Source organism: Siphateles boraxobius, unplaced genomic scaffold (genome assembly GCF_051911475.1).
Source record: "Siphateles boraxobius isolate OS27281-9 unplaced genomic scaffold, OSU_SipBor_1 6, whole genome shotgun sequence".
Classification (NCBI taxonomy): domain Eukaryota; kingdom Metazoa; phylum Chordata; class Actinopteri; order Cypriniformes; family Leuciscidae; genus Siphateles; species Siphateles boraxobius.
In genome coordinates this window covers 31,422,487-31,444,037 of record NW_027509186.1, presented here as the reverse complement: position 1 = coordinate 31,444,037, position 21,551 = coordinate 31,422,487, and the positions used below count along the sequence as shown (strand labels likewise).

The 21,551-nt window shown below is 37.8% G+C and overlaps 2 protein-coding genes across 3 annotated transcripts; one reads left to right on the top strand and one right to left on the bottom strand.

Moving 5' to 3' along the window:
- Positions 1 to 483: 483 nt before the first annotated feature.
- Positions 484 to 9,546, bottom strand: pnkp (polynucleotide kinase 3'-phosphatase). The gene is made up of 18 exons (XM_077208933.1): positions 9,504 to 9,546; positions 8,967 to 9,114; positions 8,819 to 8,865; positions 8,472 to 8,726; positions 7,692 to 7,955; positions 7,321 to 7,400; positions 7,184 to 7,241; positions 6,086 to 6,193; positions 4,987 to 5,058; positions 4,805 to 4,853; positions 4,201 to 4,271; positions 3,844 to 3,936; positions 3,035 to 3,131; positions 2,873 to 2,934; positions 2,598 to 2,707; positions 2,426 to 2,513; positions 871 to 938; positions 484 to 720 (listed from the first exon to the last, which is right to left on the bottom strand). Exons 2-18 carry the CDS (start codon positions 9,091 to 9,093, stop codon positions 600 to 602), a joined length of 1,770 nt encoding a protein of 589 aa, XP_077065048.1. The 5' UTR covers positions 9,094 to 9,114; positions 9,504 to 9,546; the 3' UTR covers positions 484 to 599.
- LOC143716396 (TRPM8 channel-associated factor homolog) lies at positions 8,980 to 15,189 on the top strand. 2 transcript variants are annotated; one of them, XM_077208928.1, is made up of 8 exons: positions 8,980 to 9,133; positions 11,039 to 11,778; positions 11,854 to 12,845; positions 12,937 to 13,031; positions 13,176 to 13,389; positions 13,483 to 13,722; positions 13,938 to 14,275; positions 14,636 to 15,189. In XM_077208928.1, the coding sequence occupies exons 2-8, from the start codon at positions 11,162 to 11,164 to the stop codon at positions 14,876 to 14,878; spliced, it is 2,739 nt and encodes a 912-aa protein (XP_077065043.1). In that variant the 5' UTR covers positions 8,980 to 9,133; positions 11,039 to 11,161; the 3' UTR covers positions 14,879 to 15,189. The 2 variants fall into 2 exon arrangements, with proteins under 2 accessions (XP_077065043.1, XP_077065044.1); XM_077208929.1 differs by lacking the exon at positions 8,980 to 9,133 and adding an exon at positions 10,574 to 10,805.
- The last annotated feature ends 6,362 nt before the right edge of the window (positions 15,190 to 21,551 follow it).

Sequence of the window (21,551 nt, the reverse complement as noted above, 5' to 3'; positions counted from 1 at the left end):
TCCTTGTTAGAGCGCCTGACTCTCATGCCGGAGACCCGGGTTCGAGGCCCGCTTGGAGCGGGTCGAGTGGGACCCGGGTGAAGAGGGGTTACATTGGTGCCGTGACCCGGATGGGAGTGAGGTTTAGGGGGGTGAGTGTAAACGGAGGCCATCTAGTAGTTGCTGTGCGAGTAAACCTCACTCCTCTGATCTCAATAGGCGCTCTAGCGACAGATGCCAGAGGCTGCAGTCTTTAGCCTCCTTGTTAGAGCACCTGACTCTCATTGGTTTTGATCAAACTGAAACAAGTAATTGTTTCCTCAATTATTAGTATTATAATTTTTTTTTTTTTTTTTTTACAAGACAGTTTTATTAGTAGTGTCGTTATAACAGCAGGTTGATTTTAGCAGCTATGAATACATTTACCAAACAAAATTTAAAAAGTAACAAATTAAAGAAAGTGAAAGACAAGTGTAAAATGAGAGAAGACAATTTAACACAATATTTAAATTAGCATTGTATTATCAATCATGTTCTGAATTTTCAATTAATTTTTCTTCTGCTAAGTTGGGTTGTTCAGCCTTTTTTTTTGTTCTTCATTTTTCGCTCAAACGTCAGACTCAGCCCTCAGAGAACTGCCTGAAGAGGAACTCTGATCTTTTGTCACTGAAACTAGGCACAAAATGAATCTGCAGAATTTCAGAGAAGCCCTCAGACAAACTGGGTGCCACAAATTTTTTCCTACAGAGAACAAGAAAAAGTCAGAAACCAATCAGCTTGTATGAGTAAGCAAATAAAGATAAAAGATAAAGAAGCTTGTTCAAAGGTGTGATTTCCTAGCAAAATGATCTAGTACAGTGGAATAAGCTCAGCTTGCTGCTGTTCACTCACTTGTAGCTGTGAAACACCATGTCAGCGACATGAACATGCTTTGTGGGAGAAGGAATCATCTCACGAAACTACAGCAAAAAAAAAAAAAACAAGATAACATCAATCAGTGACTGACTTTGCATTTCTGGACTTCAATTCTTTTTGCATTTTTACAGTTAGTGACCTGATAGGTCCCACTTTATATTAAGTGTCTTTAAGTACTATATACTTACATTGAAATTAATAATTTGATACAATGGACTTATCGTGTACATACAATGTTTTTACATTGTACTTATATTTAGAAAATACCTGAATGTAATTACAGCTGTAATTAATTAATGTAATTATATTTATAATTACACAGTTGTGAAAGGGCTTCTCCAATGAGAAAAAAAAATGTAGGGCGGGACTTGATTTTGTCCATGGGGAATTGAATGGATGGTTGTGGTTTGCTATTGGTTGATCTCATGTGAGTAACAGGTTGTCCTGCCCTCATGCCAATAAACACATAGGGGAGAAGAGAAGTGAATTTTCACATTGATTAAAAATTAATAATAATGATGAATAATTTATAATACCGGTAAATACTGCAATGATAATTAAGCATTGTTAATTTTGATTTCGTGGTAACTTTAAAGGGTTAGTTCACCCAAAAATGAAAATTATGTAATTAATGACTCACCCTCATGTCGTTCCAAGCCCGTAAGACCTCCGTTCATCTTCGGAACACAGTTTGAGATATTTTAGATTTAGTCCGAGAGTTTTCTGTCCCTCCATTGAAAATCTATGTACGGTATACTGTCCTTGTCCAGAAAGGCAATAAAGACATCATCAAAGTAGTCCACGTGACCTCAGGGGGTTAGTTAGAATTTTTTGAAGCATCGAAAATACATTTTGTTCCAAAAATAACAAAAACGATGACTTTATTCAGCATTGTATTCTCTTCCGGTTCTGTTGTCAATCCACGTTCACGAGGCCAGTGACGCTGCTGATGTAAGACGCTGATGACGTGTTATCTGGTGCGTCCGTGTATTCGGGTTAAAATAAATATGTCTGGTTAAAAAAAAATGCAAGTCTTCCCTGTGTCGAAATCCTTAGACATGTTTGCAAAGATTGTTTTGTTTACAGCGTGCGTCTCCCTCAGACTGTAAACGAAGCTCGGCCGCACCAGATAACACGTCAGCTCATCTTACGTCAGCGGACTCATGAACGCGGATTGACAATAGAACCGGAAGAGAATACAATGCTGAACAAAGTCGTCGTTTTTGTTATTTTTGGAACAAAATGTATTTTCGATGCTTCAAAAAATTCTAACTAACCCACTGAGGTCACATGGACTACTTTGATGATGTCTTTATTGCCTTTCTGGACAAGGACAGTATACCGTACATTGATTTTCAATGGAGGGACAAAAAGCTCTCGGACTGAATCTAAAATATCTTAAACTATGTTCCAAAGATGAACGGAGGTCTTACAGGCTTGGAACGACATGAGGGTGAGTCATTAATGACATAATTTTCATTTGTGGGTGAACTAACCCTTTAATCTAAAAAACTACAGTAAAGACAGATACCCTGTTGTTATGCTTTGCTTGTTCCAGACTGGTTGAGAAGTTAAAACACCTGCAGGGGACTCCAGTGCTTTGGCTGACATCTACATATCTGCGGAGAAAATAATTGATGGTGCCATTTTAGTTGAAAAGACAAAGATAAATAAGCATCTGCTTTGGAAACAGAGGTAGGCACCTTTTTCTCGACTCGGGGTCAGGGTTAGTGTTATCCACCGCTACGCTCTGGCCTTCCTTTAGAGCCCGTTCACAGGCTGACACACACTGCTGCCAGGAGCCAAGCATGTCCTAGAGTTCAAGTGCAGATGTCACAACACTCAAAGGCATTTAAAACAAGATATTATACACATTAAAATCCTCCAAATCTTCTGAAGCAAATTAGCTCGATCCTGCTCTTGGAGATCTACTTCTTGTCTCTCAGTTCTCTGTTGTGTTAGCAATGTAACAACTCACCCTGTTCACATATGCATAGCCCTTTGGAATGACATGTGTCTGAAAGAACCAGGATTTGCCCGCTGCAACAACAACAACAAAAAAACAGGGGTTATTATGTCATAAAAAGTGGTCACCTGGAAGGAGAAAGAAAAACAAACAAAAACTGAAAAAAAGGCTCACATCCAGGGAATCCCACTGCTACAATAACTTCCTGTTTGGTAGATGTGAGGGATGTATCAGGAGGATCGTAAAGACGCATTTTGGAGTCTAATTTCCTCTGGACAATGATACAAAAACTCAAAACATTATTACAGATGTTGAGTACAGTAATGTCCAAAAAGTTTAGGCCAGTAAGATTTTTAAATATTTTTGAAAAAATTATCTTTTGCTCACCATGGCTGCATTTATTTTATCAAAAATAACACTAAAACAGTAATATTGTGAAATATTATTACAATTTAAAGTAATTTAGTTTTCCATTTGACTATATTTTTTCAAATGTAATTTATTCCTGTGATGCAAAGCTGAATTTTCAGCATCATTACTACTCGTCAGTGTCACATGATCCTTCAGAAATCATTCGAATATGCTGATTTGCTGCTCAAGAAACATTTCTTATTATTAATAACGAAAACAGTTGTGCTGCTTAATATTTTTGTGGAAACCATAAGACATTTTTTTTTGATTCTTTGATGAATGAAAAGAACAGCATTTATTTGAAATATATATTTTTGTAACACTTTAAATGTATTTAGTTCCAATTTTGATCAATTTAATCCATCTTTACTGAATTAAAGTATTTGTTTCTTTAAAAATCTTACTGACCCAAAACTTTTGAATGGCAGGGTGAAATACCCAACAGGTAAAGAAAAGAAAAGAAAAAAAACATAAATAACCATACATGTAAATAATCCAACCCATAAATAACACAATAGACTGTGGAAAATTAGTAAGTGAAACAAAAACATTCAAAAAGACCAAATGTTTACAGGGTCAAACTCTGGCAAGCTGAACTGAGCGGGTTTCCAGCCCAAGAAGTATTCCTCTGGGGTGTGAAACTGAAGACCAATGTTGAGGGCAAACTGAGGGCACAAGAGATAAGGGGGAAAAACCTGTAAAGCTGTATTTTGTCAAAAGCCCACAACATTGTAAAGTTTCCCTTTTTTTATAGTAAAATGGAGCAAGAAAAACACTACCATGCCCTCTTGTGGCCAAACAAGAGTAAAGCTATTACACAGGATTTACATTTACATTAATATAATTTATTATGAAATGCAGTAACTCTTAGTAACAATAACAAATTCAACCGGCTTATGAGTAATGAAGACACCAGTTAACGTCATTACCAGTCTGTCACTGCAGGAGAAGTCTTTCTTCTTTTTCCCTGGTGCCCAGTTAGCAGGACGTCCTGCTGCATCTGTTAATGAAGGAAAACAATAACTGAGCATGTAAATCTGAAATGTTATTGAGTCATTTGCACTATGTAAAATGTAAAACAATGTTTTTGGTTGCACTTTATTTCAAGTGTGGGTATCTGCAGTCAGGGTAATTGGCGTGCCGAAAGGTAGCGGGAATGGTGAGAGAACATTGGGCATGGTATGTTTTTCATCTTCAAACCAAACTAGGGTCTTCAGCCGACAACGTGTAAATCCTGTCTAGCTAGCGGTTCCCATAGCGTTTACGCATTAGGTCAGTATGCGGAGAGTAGGTGTTTTTTTGTGGCTGTTTGAACACTTTTGACCACATGAGTGTTTACACAATGAAAGCGATCCGGTCGAATGCGTTTTCGACTACCTCTGCAAGTGGTGGAAAGTGGACAAGCTCAGAACGTTTAAGAGCCCGTTTACACCTCTATTTAGCGCCATCCACTTGTGATCCGATCGACCGAAACGCATCTTAATACCAGGTGTAAACAGGGCCTTAGACTTGAATGAGCTTGATTTAGCTCACCTCCAACATAGAAGCTCTGTGACACATCTATTGTCACTCCACCATTCGCCTGCAAAACACAACAGGGTCTTAATATACATAGGCTACTGGGACTGAACTTGCTGCTTGTATGTAATGTCAAGCAAATGATACTAAAATGCAACTAAAATAGACAACTACAAATAACCACAATAGTGATTCACCTTCTCACACAGATGTTCCCACATTCCGATAACAGGCTTTCTGTAAATACCAGGGGCTGTAGAAACAAACACCTGAAAAAAGACAACGTTAACCCATTCGTAAATAAGTTAAGGGAAATACATCTACTACACTCAATTTTTTAAACTTGCTTATGCAGCCTTTCAGAGGTTCGGGGTCAGTAAGGTAATAATAAATTAATAATTTTATTCAGCAAGGATGAAATAATTGATCAAATTGTAAAGACATTTATGTTACAAAATATTTATATTCCAAATAAATGTTTTTTTTTATGTTGTTGTTGTTTTTTTACTTTTTTTATTCCTGAAAAAACTATCAGGTTTCCACAAAACTTCCACAACTTTGCAAAATGGTTCTTTTAAATTGTAATAATCATTCACAATATTACTGTTTTGATTGTATTTTTGACCAAATAAATGCAGCCTTGATGAGCATGAGATTTTTTTAATAAACATTAAAATAATTTGTAACATTTATAACATTTATATAGCGCTTTTCTGGGAACTCAAAGCGCTTTACATAGAATAGGGGAATCTCCTCAACCACCACCAATGTGCTGCATCACCTGGATGATGCGATGGCAGCCATATTGCACCAGAACGCCCGCTACACACCAGCTTATTGGTGGAGAGGAGACAGAGTTATGAAGCCAATAAGTATATATGAGAATGCAATGATGATGGACAGAGGACACTGGGCAAATTTGGCCAGGATGCCGGGGTTAAACCCCTACTCTTTTTCGAAGGACAATCTGGGATTTTTAATGATCATTTTTTAAAGTCAGGACCTCCGTTTAACGTCTCATCCGAAGGATGGTGCTCTTTGATAGTATAGTGTCCCCATCACTGTAGCGGGGCGTTAGGACCCACACAGACCACAGGGTGAGCGCCCCCTGCTGGCCTCACTAACACCTTTTCCAGCAGCAACCTGGTTTTCACAGGAGTTTTCCCATCCAGGTACTGACCAGACTCAACCCTTCTTAGCTCCAGTCTTGGGCTACAGGGTGATTTGGCTGCTGGCAATAATCTTACAGACCCCAGACTTCTGAACAGTAGTGTATGTAGTGAGCGTGTCATTAACCTGGATGGGTAACTGAAGTGTCTGTAGAATATCCTCAGCTTTGGACTTGAACACCTCCGGTCTGAGTTTTCCTCGAGATATTCCCATCTGATTGGTGAAAAATACCACCTATACAGAGCAAAGCAAAGTAAAAACAATAGACCCTTCGCTAAGCCACGCCCGAAAACCGCCACTGGCCAATCGTGTCTTAGCAACCGTAACTAGGCGTGGGAGGTCTGGCAAGCTTTCGAGCGAGGGAAACATGCTGAAGCTTTGTGCGTATGGATTGTGCAAATCTGATACCCGGTATCCTAAAAGTTTGGACGGGGGAGTGGAATTTTTTTCCTTCCCGAAAATCTAAAAGCCAAGGGGAGAAAGGATGTGTGGATCCAGCAGTGTGTGAGACCCCATTCACAACTAAATATCGACAGGATTAACAAAAACACATATTGCTTGGAAGTTGGAGATAATGACGGTTCTATGTTCATAATGCACATGTTTTAACGTAAAATAAGACGTTTAAAGACAAGAGGGAGGCTCACTGACATACATTAAAATATATTTCAGCATTTTGTTAATCGACGGTCTACTGTTGGCCCTGACTGAGTAACTTTAACCCAATCCGATCGCGGCTCTCCCGGTGTTAGTGTTATTCCACAAGATTTATGGATAAACTGTTTGATTTATAATTATTAGATTATTTTCACATTTCACTTAACCTGCTGTGAACGAACATAGCTGTTCCTCGATTTGTGTGTTTCCCATGTGAATGGTCAGCGTATGAGGCACTGCTGCTTGCGCTGGGACTATAGGCTTTAACTTCAATTTTTATTAAATTATTCTATTATCGGTTGCATATTATGTCGTGGATATATCCCTCGAAGATATTTCACATGTTCGCCAAAAATTACGAATGATCTCATTGGCAATGTCTGACACCGGTGCATACACACTGTAATAGACGTGCTAGACAGGAAAGCTTGACAGGCGTAGCAACAGTAACTAAGGAGGGCGGGGCTTAGCGAAGGGTCAATTGGCATTTATTGATGCTCTAACTTCCGTTATGAAACATTATCTTATACTGACAACATCAACAAGTGTTAGTGGATTAAGAAGCACCTTGTATCCTTTCTTCAACAGACTGGCCAGTCTGGGCTGAATCTCTGGGAAGAGAATCCTAAACAAGAGTAAAACATCATCAGTTGAGAGACAACAAACAGCTGCAGGGTATAAGCAAGTTCTTCAACCAGACTCACCTCCAGTCATCTGGACTTGTGGGAAATACTTTCCCAGACTTTGTAGTGATAATGCAGCCGTCAATGTCAAAACCTGCGACCTGAATCACACAAAACGGCATGAATCATTATAGAAGCATAATGGTTTTGATGGTTAAAAACTATGTGCTGAATAAACACTATGTGCTGATATGTGCTGAATAAACACTATATGCTGAATAAACACTATATGCTGAAAAAACACTATATGCTGAATAAACACTATATGCTGAATAAACACTATATGCTGAATAAACACTATATGCTGAATAAACACTATATGCTGAATAAACACTGTGTGCTGAATAAATACTATAAGCTGAATAAATACTATGTGAAAGTTCATGCCTTACTTTGGAGCTTTCTGGAACCCCTGCTGCAGTGAACAACATAAGGCTGCCGATTTGTTGCCAGTGACTCTGAGAGCAAGTGGAGGACGAAGCGCTGGGTTTGATAGTTGGTGGGTCCATGTTTTCATCACTCTCTCTCTCAGCAAATGCTTGTAATTGCTTAAGCTTTTTCTCAGATGAGGTCTGTTCATCTTCATCATCCTCATCGTCACGCACTCGTTTCATGCGAGTGTCATCCTTCTCTGGGCTGTGAGGTCGTTTTGTTGCCTGAGAAACAAAAGCCAGGGTTGACATCTATATAAATTCAGAATGAAGAAATGCATTATAGCCATTCAATTGTGGTACAAAAATGTGCCAACATTTATATTTCCTTCTGTAAAACTATGTTAGATAAAGTTTATCTATTATAATCAAAACATATTTAACGTATTAAAATCTAGCAAAAATACTGTTGCTGAAGAAATGTGCAGAAATGTGTTTACAACAGCAATTTGGGAGGGTGACCGTACAAAAAATCCAAAAACAGAAATAAATAATAATAATTATTTATTGGCTTTTTTAAACACTGTCCTTTTAATTCCAACAATGCAATTTGTTGTAGTTTTACGTTTAAAAAAATCATACTGACACATGGAAAATAATATGTTGAGATTTTTATATATATATAAATTTAAAAATAGAAATGTTTTGTAATATTTTAAATGTCTTTACGGTCTCTTTTGACCAATCAAACTTTTTGTTATTTCCTCTACCTAGTTTCACTACCATGGATTATCTTGATACCTTTTTTGAAGATCTAGAAAAGAAATCCTGGATGCTCCTTTTGGGATCATTTGAGATTTTCTTTCCGTCTCTGCTTTCATCTGCTACATTTCTTTTCTTCTGAGGAGAGGAAGACTTTTCGTTTGAATTTCCAACAAATTCCACAGTGAACGGGTGGGACTGATCAACCAAGTACAGTGTGCAACCAGATGTCAGACATCCAGACTTGCCACGACCCAAAGACTGACCGTCCAGGAAAGATGGGTTGGGCCCTAGCTGTAGAAACACTTATAGTTGTATTAAGAAAATAATTGGTTTCATAAAATCTATTCTCTTAGTCAATTGTAACATGCTGTTTTTTTTTTTACCTGCGTAACCAGAACTTCCTGTTTGGCATAGTTGGCCACAAGTTTGACTGTCAAAAAGAGAAGCACGACGTTATTCTTTATGAGCAGACACAAACGTGACGCGTACAACTTTTTGTATAACTAGGCTGGGTGTGATGAGAAACCCCACCCTGATGCCTCGAGCACTTCTTGTCTGAAATTCTGGATTCAGGGCCTCGACCTAACATAAGAGCTCGACCATCAGCCAGCTCCACCCGAGCTCCATTCACACTCACTAGTGCGCACTGCATCGCCATTCACAGACGAGAACAGCTGGACTTCAGGAGAGAAGTTACAGTAAGAAATACAATGATTTAAGATTCAAATAGTCAAAATATATGTTAAATGACACATTATGTACATTTGGTATTTATTTAGCGAGCTAATTATGAATATTTAACCAGATAACTGAAAAGTAACGTTAACTCATTAGCTAACGTTACATCCCGTAACTTCGTTTTAATACGTCTTTTAAGGTTTCATGTGTTAAAACAATTATCTTAGTCAGACTTTGACACCAGAGGGATTCAAATAGGCTCAAGCTAACTTTAAATCCTGTGCTGTCTGTGTGAACCTACAAAGTTTCTCTTTGAAACTTATATTTCAGTCAGGCCACCAAAATTAAACTAAATAACGTTACACAAGACAAAATCCAAATATCACTTACCTGTTGTCTAAAACTTTAACGTAACTTGCGATTCATTTGTTGTACGCTTTTCACCGGTCCGGTTCGTAAATATTTCCGACGTGGAACAACTGCGCCCATCGTTTGGTTCCCATTTCATTGGGAGTCGCAGTTATTACTGTAGTTAAAGTTACTACTGTAACAGTGTAGCGACATGGTGTTGACCACCGCTGTCATTAACCAATTTAGTATTTTTATCAGTTACATTATCACATGTATTTTTTGTATAGCCCACTAAAACAAACTGTATACTTTTTGTAAGTTTTTAAAAGCGGTTAATGATAGAATGTGCTTTGTTCTTGGTTCTAATTGCACACATCCAGTGGGAAACTACAAAATATAGATAGATAGACAAAAATAATAAATACTGCTATATTTCATAAAAAAAATAAGACTTGTCCGTTTTGAGTTTAAGCTGGCAGCGTATTGCATTGGAACAATTAAAAGTACCAAGTCTATTTTTTAGTATTTGTATTGAAAGTGGGATTTGAAACTTTGTTTGTGTAGTACCTGAAAATCAGTACAAAGTGCACAGACAAAAGAATAGTATGAGTTCCGTTTGTTTACGCCTGTTAGATGATAAATCTTCAGTTTACAGAAGTATTATCATGAGATAGGATATCCTGCTAATAATTATGGCTTGATAAACATAGTTTATTTACTCTGCATAATGCAGTACCAACAGTTTAGTTTAAAGTGTTAAGTGTTTTTGTCTTACAACTATGGAACTCAGCACATGAAATATATGGAAGAAAACAGAATATTTCATAGTCTGAAGCTAAAAATCAGAGTCTGTGCCCATCATACGCTTAGTGATTTTCTGTGAAATTTTTCAATTATTACTGCTCAAAATCTGCAGACTGGCTTTGAATTTCGACAACTAGTGTTGATTCCTCTTGACTGTAAATCTGGGCAAAAATCTGGACATATGTTGTGTAGTGTATTCCAGCCTTTACTTAAAAAAAGGGAAACAAATGAATAAGTTGTGGGAACAAATTATTAATTTATGACCATGGTATCTTGTTTTTTTCTCCCACACGTAATTTGGGAAGCTCTGTACGAAGCTACTCGTCTCACACAGGATACAAACTACAAATGCTGTAGGGAGTGGTTGAAGGTGATTTCTAGATGAACAAACAAAATGAAAAAGGTCTATTTATGGGCATGCTCCAAGGGTGTGCTCCTTATGGGTGAGCCATAGTTATAGGCACAAACACATTCCCACAGTAGTTACACAAAGCTAAGAAGGAAAGTCATTTGAGCTTGTTTGTATCACAGATAAAGGTGAGTGTGTGTATATTTAATAATATCAGGTTGCAATTTTTACATCTGTAGTCACAATTGGGATCGTATGGGAAGTAAAGTTTCAATTGTGTGTTTATTTCAGATTTGTGTATACTACTGTATATTAAATGTAATTCATTAAAAAAATTTTTTACAAAATAACATTTTCTAATTGTTTCTAATTATATGAAACTTGATTTTATTTCTTCTTCTCATTTTCTGTCTTTGTGTAGGACTGAAAACCAATTGGTATCATTTTTCTGCATGCACAAGCTCTGGTTGAACAAACCCAGTGTTCAGACCCTTTTAAACTGTGTGTGATCTGAATTGACTTACTAAAATAGAACTAATTCACCATGGCACGCGAAGAGGACTACTACACTCTCATGTCTGGGCTGCAGGAGCTTGATTTCCAAGGGAAAGCAGTGCCCAGTGATCTTGTACTAATAGGTGAACATGCCTTTCCACTTGCCATGAATCCAAGAGGTCAGGTGCTGATGGCTGCATCTCATTACGGTCAGGGACGTATAGTGGTGTTGGGACATGAGGAATACCTAACACGCTTCCCTGGCCTCATAGAGAATGCTCTAATGTGGCTTATGCCATGTACCGGTGATGTCGGCATTGTAGGAATTCAGGGGAGTTTACGTTCAGTAGCTGAAAACTTGAACTACTGCCCTATCAAGACAGAGCTAGGAGACTTCCGTAATGAATTAGCTATATATATCACAGATGCTTACAGTGTCGAGACCTGTGCAAAGGATCTGGTTGCTTTCCTCAAAGCTGGGGGTGGTTTGATCATTGCTGGCCAAGCATGGAGTTGGTCTTTTGACCATCCACAAGAAAACACTATAAAGAACTTTCCAGGAAATAAGGTGTGCAGTGTTGCAGGAATTTATTTCTCTGAACTTCCAGGAGAAGTTGGCAACTTTCCTGTTCCAAGAAACATCCCTTCTAGTTGGCTTTCTGTATCGTAAGTTCAGCACACATTTTTGCTTTTTACCCATTCTTTAAAAAACCATTCACTATTTGTATTGTCTTTTTTCAGAATAGGCAAAGACTTCAAAGATGATCTAGAGTTCCTGCTACAAGGTGTGTCCGAGTTTGACACCCAAGGAGGGGCTATAGCATCTGAAGTGATGGTGCACAGACCATTAGCATTCCCCATTGCTGTCACTCCTGCTGGAAAAGCATTCATTGCTGGTGCTTATTATGGACAAGGTCGAGTAATTCTGGTATCCCATGAAGGCTATTTGGGCCGGGACTCTTTGTCCACATTCATGATCAATGCTATCAAGTGGCTTGATGAGGGTCGAAAGGGTGTTATTGGGATCCTACCCAGCCTCAAAGCAGCCCACGTGGTACTGAGCAAATCAGGTTTAGATTGCCAGTTGACTGGCTTCAGAGTAGATCTAAGCGTCTACGTCTGCACTTCCTACAGTGATGCCCAATGTGCAGAGATCCAAGAATTTGTTGCTGAAGGTGGAGGACTTCTTATTGGGGGTCATGCCTGGTATTGGGCTCAGACCCACTGTGGCTGCAATGTGATGACCGAATACCCAGGAAATCATATTCTTAACAAGATGGGATTGTGTCTCTTAGGCAATACCTTGGGCGGAGTGTTATATAAGGCCCTAGATATTGAGCATAGTTGTAGAGAGGGGTACCACTTTCGTAGCATGCTGCAGAGGTTTGCTGAACATGTAAGCTTGGGGAAAGAATTGACTGCTCATGATCAGGGCTGCTTGAAGCAGCTGGGCAGTGACTGTGCCAGTTACCTTCGTATGCGTTCTCATGACAGTGCCGCCTACACCTCAGTGGTAGCAATTCTTAGTGACATAGTGAAGGAGGTAGGTGTTCCACAGGTGTGCAGTAATTGTCCTGTCAAATGTGCTAAAGACCACCTAATGCTCCACGTTGGATCTGAGGTATACAAAGTGTCTCCTAATCCTGATGCCCTTCTTCCATATATCATCAAGGACAGACCCAACTTGCCCATTGTGTCTGATGCAAGAGTTCGGATAAGTGCTAACACTGGGGGTACGGAAGATTTCTTGCCAAATGCAGGATGAAAAATGTTATTCCTTGTTTAAGTTTTCTATTTTAAGCATTATAAAATTTATTGTTTCAGGTTGTGAAGAATGGATAAGCACAGGCTTATATCTTTCTCCTGGTATGAAGACGTACATATCAGTACCTCCAGAGATCGTTGGGAAAAATTGGCAGGTAATCAATAAAGTCTACTCTATACAAGTTTCCAATCAAGGAATAGTGCTGTATGTAATAGCTATACTTGTCATTCTAGTTACAACCTTATTGCACATATGCCTTGGAGAGCCTGTTATTAACACGAGGAGATGCTCTATGTAGGTGCAGCTTGGTTGCCAGACAGATAACATTGGTGGAGCAAACATTCTGAAACGAGCTCCTGTGGTCCATGAGCGATTCCCTTTGGACACAGAAATGGTACAGGTCTGGAATTTGTGGGGAGGGCTCATCTACCTAATAGCACCTCCACAGAGCAAAGTGGATGGGGTGGAAATTGTCGTGCAGGTCTCAGTACAGGCTCCATACTTCAAATCTGGTAAGAATTCTAAACTATGTTCAGTGAGCATCAATGGAAGGTTTCTATTCAGAACATTTAAAGGTACATGATCAAACTTGTTCTGTCCCTCAGGAGAGACTAGTGTCGCTGACTGGGTGAGCGGGATCCGTTCGGCACCTGCCCCCTGGGCAGAACTTGAGTTTGAGAACATCATCATCACATTAGAATCAGAATTTATAAGGAATCTGGACTGCCCTCATGAGGTGGCTACATTATGGGATACCATAATGAGAGGCATAACTGACCTGGCAGCAAGGCCTGCCAAGTTGCCCCGCAAGGAGCGGTTTGTTGCTGATGTTCAGATCTCTCACGGTCAGTGGTTCTATTGCTGGGATAAAACACAACATATACATAAATATCAAAAACTACATGTATGTACTACAATTAAAAAAACTGTCAGTATGAGATGACATTTTGTATTGGTGTACTTTCCTTTCTTATTACAAGTTACAACAGAATCATGCCATTATTACTAATTATATTCTCACAATCCTGACGATAACATGTTCCCCCTTTCATCCCCTCAGGTTTCATGCATGCTGGATATCCCATCATGATGCACTCCAACTCTGCCCCAGCACTAATAAACGTAAAGGAAGCCTATAAAAGTGGTCTTTGGGGAGCCATTCATGAGTTGGGTCATAACCAGCAGCGTGGAGTTTGGGAGTTCCCTCCACACACCACTGAGTGCACCTGCAACCTGTGGTCATTGTACGTACATGAGGAAGTTCTGCAATTGAATAGAGCTAATGTTCATCCAGCCATCACTCCAGAAAACCGTCAGGCTCGTGCCAAGATGTATCACAGCGGCGGAAAGGATTTAAAAAGCTGGAGCATGTGGACGGCACTCGAGACTTACATGCAGGTAAGAACAGACTGTGTATAATGTTTTAACAGTTTGTTTAATCAGTTCAATGCATGTGTTTTAAAACATTGTTTGATAATGTACATTTTTGGCTACATCATCATTGCCAGTATTGTAATTTTTTAAAAGAGAGATGAATTAATAATGGATTATTTGTGAGCCCTAGAAGTAATAATTCATTATTTTAAGGTTAATTTTTAAAAACAAAACAATAAAATCATATGCGGAATACATAAATATAAAAATGTAATTGTAATTATTATAAAAAATATAAATATAAAAAATATATATTTATACCCATTTTTGTGTGTAATCTTCCATCATCTTTCTATTTTTTTCGTTTTGTTTTGTTTTTTCAAGCTTCAGGAAAAATTTGGCTGGGATGCTTTTAAGAAAGTTTTTACTGCCTACCATACTATGAATGGAGTGCCAAATGACAATGCAGGCAAGATGAATCTGTATGCTGAGACCTTCTCCAAGGTGGTCAACATGAATTTGTCCCCCTTCTTCAAAGCGTGGGGTTGGCCCATCCAGCCCAGCACAGAAGAGAAGATCTCTCATCTCCCTGAGTGGAATGACCATCCTGTGAGCCAGTACGCATAATAATGTCTCAGTTTTAATATAATTGAGGGGTTAGATTAAGTATAAAAGATGATATATGCTTATCTGGAGTTTCATGGACATTTTTGTATTCATGTCTCTCATTTGAATGAATAAGTGTGTAGATGAGCATTTGATTCATATCAATATAAGGCACAAACTTATACATATAATTTAAATATTCTGAATGGCTATTGGGCAAGTGGGCTAAGGTTTTATAACCTGAACATGCATGTTAAAAACACAACATATACATAAAAACAAAAAAAACACATCTATGTACTACAATTAAAAACTGTCAGTATGGCATGGCATTTTGTATTGGTGTACTTTCCTTTCTTGTGCAAGAGAATTAATCATACATATTTTTTAAAAGATACTGAATGGTGCATAATGTCGACGTGATTTGAAAATACAGAATTAAGCCTTATTGCTAAAGTTTATTTGAAAGTGTTAATCTAAGCTCTGCATTGGCCGCTGAACAGCTCATCCACTGGTGCATCAGAGAATTGCTGAAGGAAGTTGACCATCTCATATAGGCTACGTTCCACAACAACATTCAGCTCTGTGTTGAGGGCAGTCGCAGCACCGCTTAGAATGGGGCGGCCGTTTTGATCGACACAGCAGTAAGCGTTCCAGGTTTACTCTGGGATGTTCACCCGTTTGACATTGTTTTTGATGATCCAGTTGTTAGAAGAAGGGATGGCACCAACCAGCACATAACCCTGATGACAGTTTGCATTAAACAAGGTGGTCAGTTTAGACTCATGTTTGTTCCAAGCGTTCTGGTTCAACGTTGGGTTTTGAGGCACCCAGAGCCGGTTCAAGCCTTTTGGGGGCCCTAAGCAGAATTTGATTTGGGGGCCCCCTCCCACTACGCGAAGTCACCTGTGCTTGACGATTTTTGACACAAATGTCACGCAATAATGATACATTATAAATGAATACAATGAGGTTATGTATTAATACAAAAAAAAATACTTAATAAAAAATAGATGCCTACTTAAATAAAAAAGTTTTAACTTTTACTTTACTCTTTTACTAACTCTTTGAACCTTTTTAAAACAAACTGTCTCAAAACATATAAAATAAATAATTTGCTAAAATAATGACAACTGAGAAATCAGAAACATAATAAGAGCAAGGGTTCAACAATGACAATTATTGTTGAAAACTGTAAAAAATATTATTATTTCTCAACTGTCTCAATACAGTGTAACTATTCTCAAAATCTTTTTTATTATTATTATTGTAACAGACTTTGTTGGAGTGTAGGCCTACATGACAGAATCCAACAAAGTCTGTTTCTATAATACCGGTAATGATGTACTGGCGCTCGTTGTATGTATGTGTGTATGCAATCTATTTCTCCCCTCGGGGCTTGCCGTACATAGGAATGGGTGGTGTGCACTTGGTACTGGAGTGTCGCGGGTTTTTGGAGTTAGTGATCTGATGTGTGGTATAATAAAGTGGAGAGGAGTTCAAACTGCTATGTTTATTATTTATTCAAACTGCTACCTTTACACCTAGAAGGTTAAGTTCCCCTGCGGCTATATTCTCCAATTTAAACCGATACCGTGACTAGACACGAATTGTCTATGCACTCGCGAGTTGTCTAGATTATGCGCATGACTTAAACGCTGGCAGACAGCAGCAGTTGTTGGCAGGTATATTGATCATGAAATCAGAATTTTCTTGTCTTGAATTAATCATTAATTCATTCATTTATGTCACTTGTTTAAGTCATCTAAAAAAAACTTTAAAACAATTTTAAACTTATTTCGCTTATGCCTCGGGCCGGTGTTGTGCGGCTTGTGCCGAATTTTGACTCCCTGCCAAATTATTACCCCCCTCGTTGAAATCGGTATCTGATTGCCTAATCCTAACCCCACCCCTACTCTTAACCCTCCCCCACAACTAATCCTAAACCTACCATACTAGGGGGGTAATAATTTGGCGGGGGTCAGAGTTCGGCACCACACCGTACCTGCAGGCACCACAGTACATTACTGCGGTAAAGCCAGCCGCCACCTCGAAATGAGCGGTCAAACTAGCCGCCCCTATATTTCGTGGTGCGTGTATACACTAGCTATTACGGTAAGACCGTCAGACCGTCATCTGGATTGAAAACAGTTGATCTTCCGGCGAAGGCTATTTCACATTAATTTATTCTTTCTCTCTTTCTGTCTGTCTGTATCTATCTATCTATCTATCTATCTATCTATCTATCTATCTATCTATCTATCTATCTATCTATCTGTATGTCTGTCGTGTATCTGTCTGTCATTAATTTGGAATATCTATCTATCTATCTATCTATCTGTCTGTCTGTCTGTCTGTCGTGTATCTGTCTGTCATTGATTTGGAATATCTATCTATTTATCTATCTATCTATCTATCTATCTATCTATCTATCTGTCCGTCTGTCTGTCTATTTATCTATCTATCCGTCTATCTATTCATCTATGTATCTGTCTATCTGTCTGTCTATCTATCTCTATCTATCTGTCTGTCTATTTATCTATCTGTCTGTCTGTCTGTTTATTTATCTATCTCTGTCTGCCTATTTATCTATCTCTATCTATCTGTCTATTTATCTATCTATCTATCGGTCGGTCTGTCTGTCTGTCTGTATGTCTGTCTGTCTGTCTGTCTGTCTATCTATAATTATGTATCTGTCTATTTATAATTATCTATCTACCCATCCATCCAGCTATCCATCCTAAGATAATAAAATACAGTTGTGTATACAGTCAGAAAATCACCAAAAAAAATCCTAGTTTACACAGCCCAATTTCACCTCAGATGGAGAGTACACCTTCTCACTGTGTCACCTGCACAGTTTCAGTACATTCTGATGTTGTATTACAAAATAAGAGCCCTCCGAAATTCATCAATATGCTGTTTTGACTTTACATTCAGAAAATCACAACAAAAAAAAAAACTAGTTTCACCTAAGATGGAGAGTACACCTTCTCACCGTGTCACCTGCACAGTTTCAGGACATTCTGATGTTGTATAACAAAATAAGAGCCCTCCAAAATTCATAAATACGCTGTTGTGTCTACATTCAGAAAATGATTTAAAAAAAATCCTAGTTTACACTGCCCAATTTCACCTCAGATGGAGAGTGCACCTTCTTCAATGAAGTAATTTGAATAAACTGTTTTAAAAAGCTACAAGAAGCTGTAAAGATTTCATAACATGTACAGAAAAAAAATCTTATATTTAATTGCTAATTGTCTGTCTGTCTGTCTGTATGTCTGTCTGTCTGTCTGTCTATCTATAATTATGTATCTGTCTATTTATAATTATCTATCTACCCATCCATCCAGCTATCCATCCTAAGATAATAAAATACAGTTGTGTGTATACAGTCAGAAAATCACCAAAAAAAAATCCTAGTTTACACAGCCCAATTTCACCTCAGATGGAGAGTACACCTTCTCACTGTGTCACCTGCACAGTTTCAGTACATTCTGATGTTGTATTACAAAATAAGAGCCCTCCGAAATTCATCAATATGCTGTTTTGGCTTTACATTCAGAAAATCACAAAAAAAAAAACCTAGTTTCACCTAAGATGGAGAGTACACCTTCTCACCGTGTCACCTGCACAGTTTCAGGACATTCTGATGTTGTATAACAAAATAAGAGCCCTCCAAAATTCATAAATACGCTGTTGTGTCTACATTCAGAAAATGATTTAAAAAAAATCCTAGTTTACACTGCCCAATTTCACCTCAGATGGAGAGTGCACCTTCTTCAATGAAGTAATTTGAATAAACTGTTTTAAAAAGCTACAAGAAGCTGTAAAGATTTCATAACATGTACAGAAAAAAAATCTTATATTTAATTGCTAACACTTTATATTACAGCCCGGAAAGTACTGCGTAATTAAGATGAATTTACAGCATAACTTTAAGTGATTATATGAAGTACCTGCATGTAAGTAGCCTATAAGGGAACAATATGCAAAGTTTGGGGAATAAAGGGGTAAAAACCAGGAGAATTAAAAAAATATTTATAATGTAACTGTTATAGAACTAACTAAGGGGTACTTATTCTACTATTATGATACAACAATCTTGCATTTGGGAGCAGATGTTTAAGTTTGGGCTTACATGCTATTTGCATTTTACATTATTTTCAATTTCATTGAAATATATTCATTTTTCAATGTAGTTACAGGGTAAGTACAATAAAAAATACATACAGACAATCTTATAATACTGACTTGGAAACCTTTAAATATTGGTCCCAAATGTGATTGTTGTACCATAATAGTAGAATAAGTACCCCTTAGATCTATAATACTTACAGTATATAAAAAATAAGAATTCTCCTGGTTGTTACCCTGTTATTCCCCAAACTCCACATGTTGTTCCCTTAGACTTACATGTAAGTACTTTATAGGTAGACTATAATAACAGAAAGTTTCACTGTAAAATCGCTTTAATTACGCAGTACTTTCCGGGCTGTAATCTAAAGCGTTACCAATAACTCTTTCACCAAAGAATGTTGTTCTTTCCAGCGTTAAGCAGAATGTTAACAAGAGGCAAAACACAGACACAACAACACAGTAATACTGATGTAATCTGGTCATAATATACAGTGATATGAAGAGGTTAACAAGAATGAAAGGGATGTAAATGGACTGTTTATTATAGGTTATACAATATTTTAAAGCCAGGTTTAAAGGCTGCATTTAGAAATAACCTGAATATCTCATTGGTTATGGTTTAGTACAGAACAAATGAAATGTATGCAGTCTTTGCAGTATGTGATGTTAAAATTTTAAGGCTTTTCAATTAAACAAGGACATTGAGCTATAAACACCTTATGTTTGTGTTACCAATTTATTTCTGTTTATACTTTAATATTTTAGTGTTTGATGAGGCCAATAACTGTGCCATGTGCTCACTGAAAAAGCCAAGTGGAAGTGGGCCTCCTATGACAAACTGGGTATGTTTGTTTTTTTCACTTGTGAAAGATGAATTGGAAAGTAAAAAAGCAGTAACAATATAAAACTGTGGATCCGTGTTTGTAGCAGATCAGTGATATTTCCAACTTATTACTTTCTAGATCCAGTGTGATACCTGGGAGAGGTGGTACCACGAAGAGTCCCTGGGACAGGCCGTCAAGGCCAGGAGTCAACGACTGGGGCTGCATTTTGTGCTCTTAGAAAAGTGAATTTATTTTTATTTAAATTATGCTATTTTTATTTTTATTGTAAAATATTGTTGGTAGTTCCAGTCTGTGTCTCTTTAAATAATTTGTGTAATATTGAGTGTTTTTGAAAATAATTTGTAAATACCCATTGAACAATTTTACATGTTTAATTCAACATCAGAATCTGTTGTCATTTCATATGTGACACTGTGCTCTTATTTTGTAATACAACATCAGAATGTCCTGAAACTGTGCAGGTGACACGGTGAGAAGGTGTACTCTCCATCTGAGGTGAAATTGGGCAGTGTAAACTAGGATTTTTTTTTTAAAGATAATCTGAATGTAAAGCCAAAACAGTGCATTTGTGAATTTTGGAGGGCTCTTATTTTGTAATACAACATCAGAATGTCCTGAAACTGTGCAGGTGACACGGTGAGAAGGTGTACTCTCCATATGATGTGAAATTGGGAAGTGTAAACTAAGATTTAATTTTTTCTAGTGATTTGCTGAATGTAAAGCCAAAACAGCGTATTTATGAATTTTGGAGGGCTCTTATTTTGTAATACAACATCAGAATGTCCTGAAACTGTGCAGGTGACACGGTGAGAAGGTGTACTCTCCATATGAAGTGAAACTGGGCAGTGTAAATTAGGATTTTTTTTAATGATTTTCTGAATGTAAAGCCAAAACAGCGTATTTATGAATTAGATGGATAGATAGATAGATAGATAGATAGATAGATAGATAGATAGATAGATAGATAGATAGATAGATAGATAGATAGATAGATAGATAGATAGATAGATAGATAGATAGATAGATATTCGAAATAAATGACAGACAGATAGATAGATAGATAGATAGATAGATAGATAGATAGATAGATAGATAGATAGATAGATAGATAGATAGATAGTTTGAGACAGACAGAAAGAAAAAAAGAATAAATTAATGTGAAATAGCCTTCTAATAATTATAATTAATTATTATTCTTTGAATAATACAAAGGCCCTTAAAAAGGATAACATTCAAGGCTTTACAACAGTCTATAGTCTTTTTTGCCTTGGTGTTCCTTACACCCACCAATGTTTTAAGATACTGACAAATCTCAAATTTAAATTGGATAAAACTTGGTGCAGTTTTTGCCCATCGCCATTTATGAATGTGATATTTACCTAAAATAATAAACACATTAAGGACAAAACTAAGGAGTGGCAAGGTGGCTTGCCAAGGGAAAGACACATGCTCAGAGAGGCTTACAGTGGAAATACACATGTGGGGGTCGCTCAGAGGAGGGACCATGCACACGGGAGGCACCTTGCCGACGCGCAGGCAGTAGACACTTGCGCCGACGTCAGGAGTGCTGGAGCAACTCAGGGCTTTCGGAGAAGCTCACCTGAGGAGAAATCGCACGTATCCAGTCCGTGGAGTGGAATGGCGAGCAAGCGAAGACACCTGAGCGGGTCCAGTACTAGCTGGTTGAAGCGAGTACATGAGAGGACACT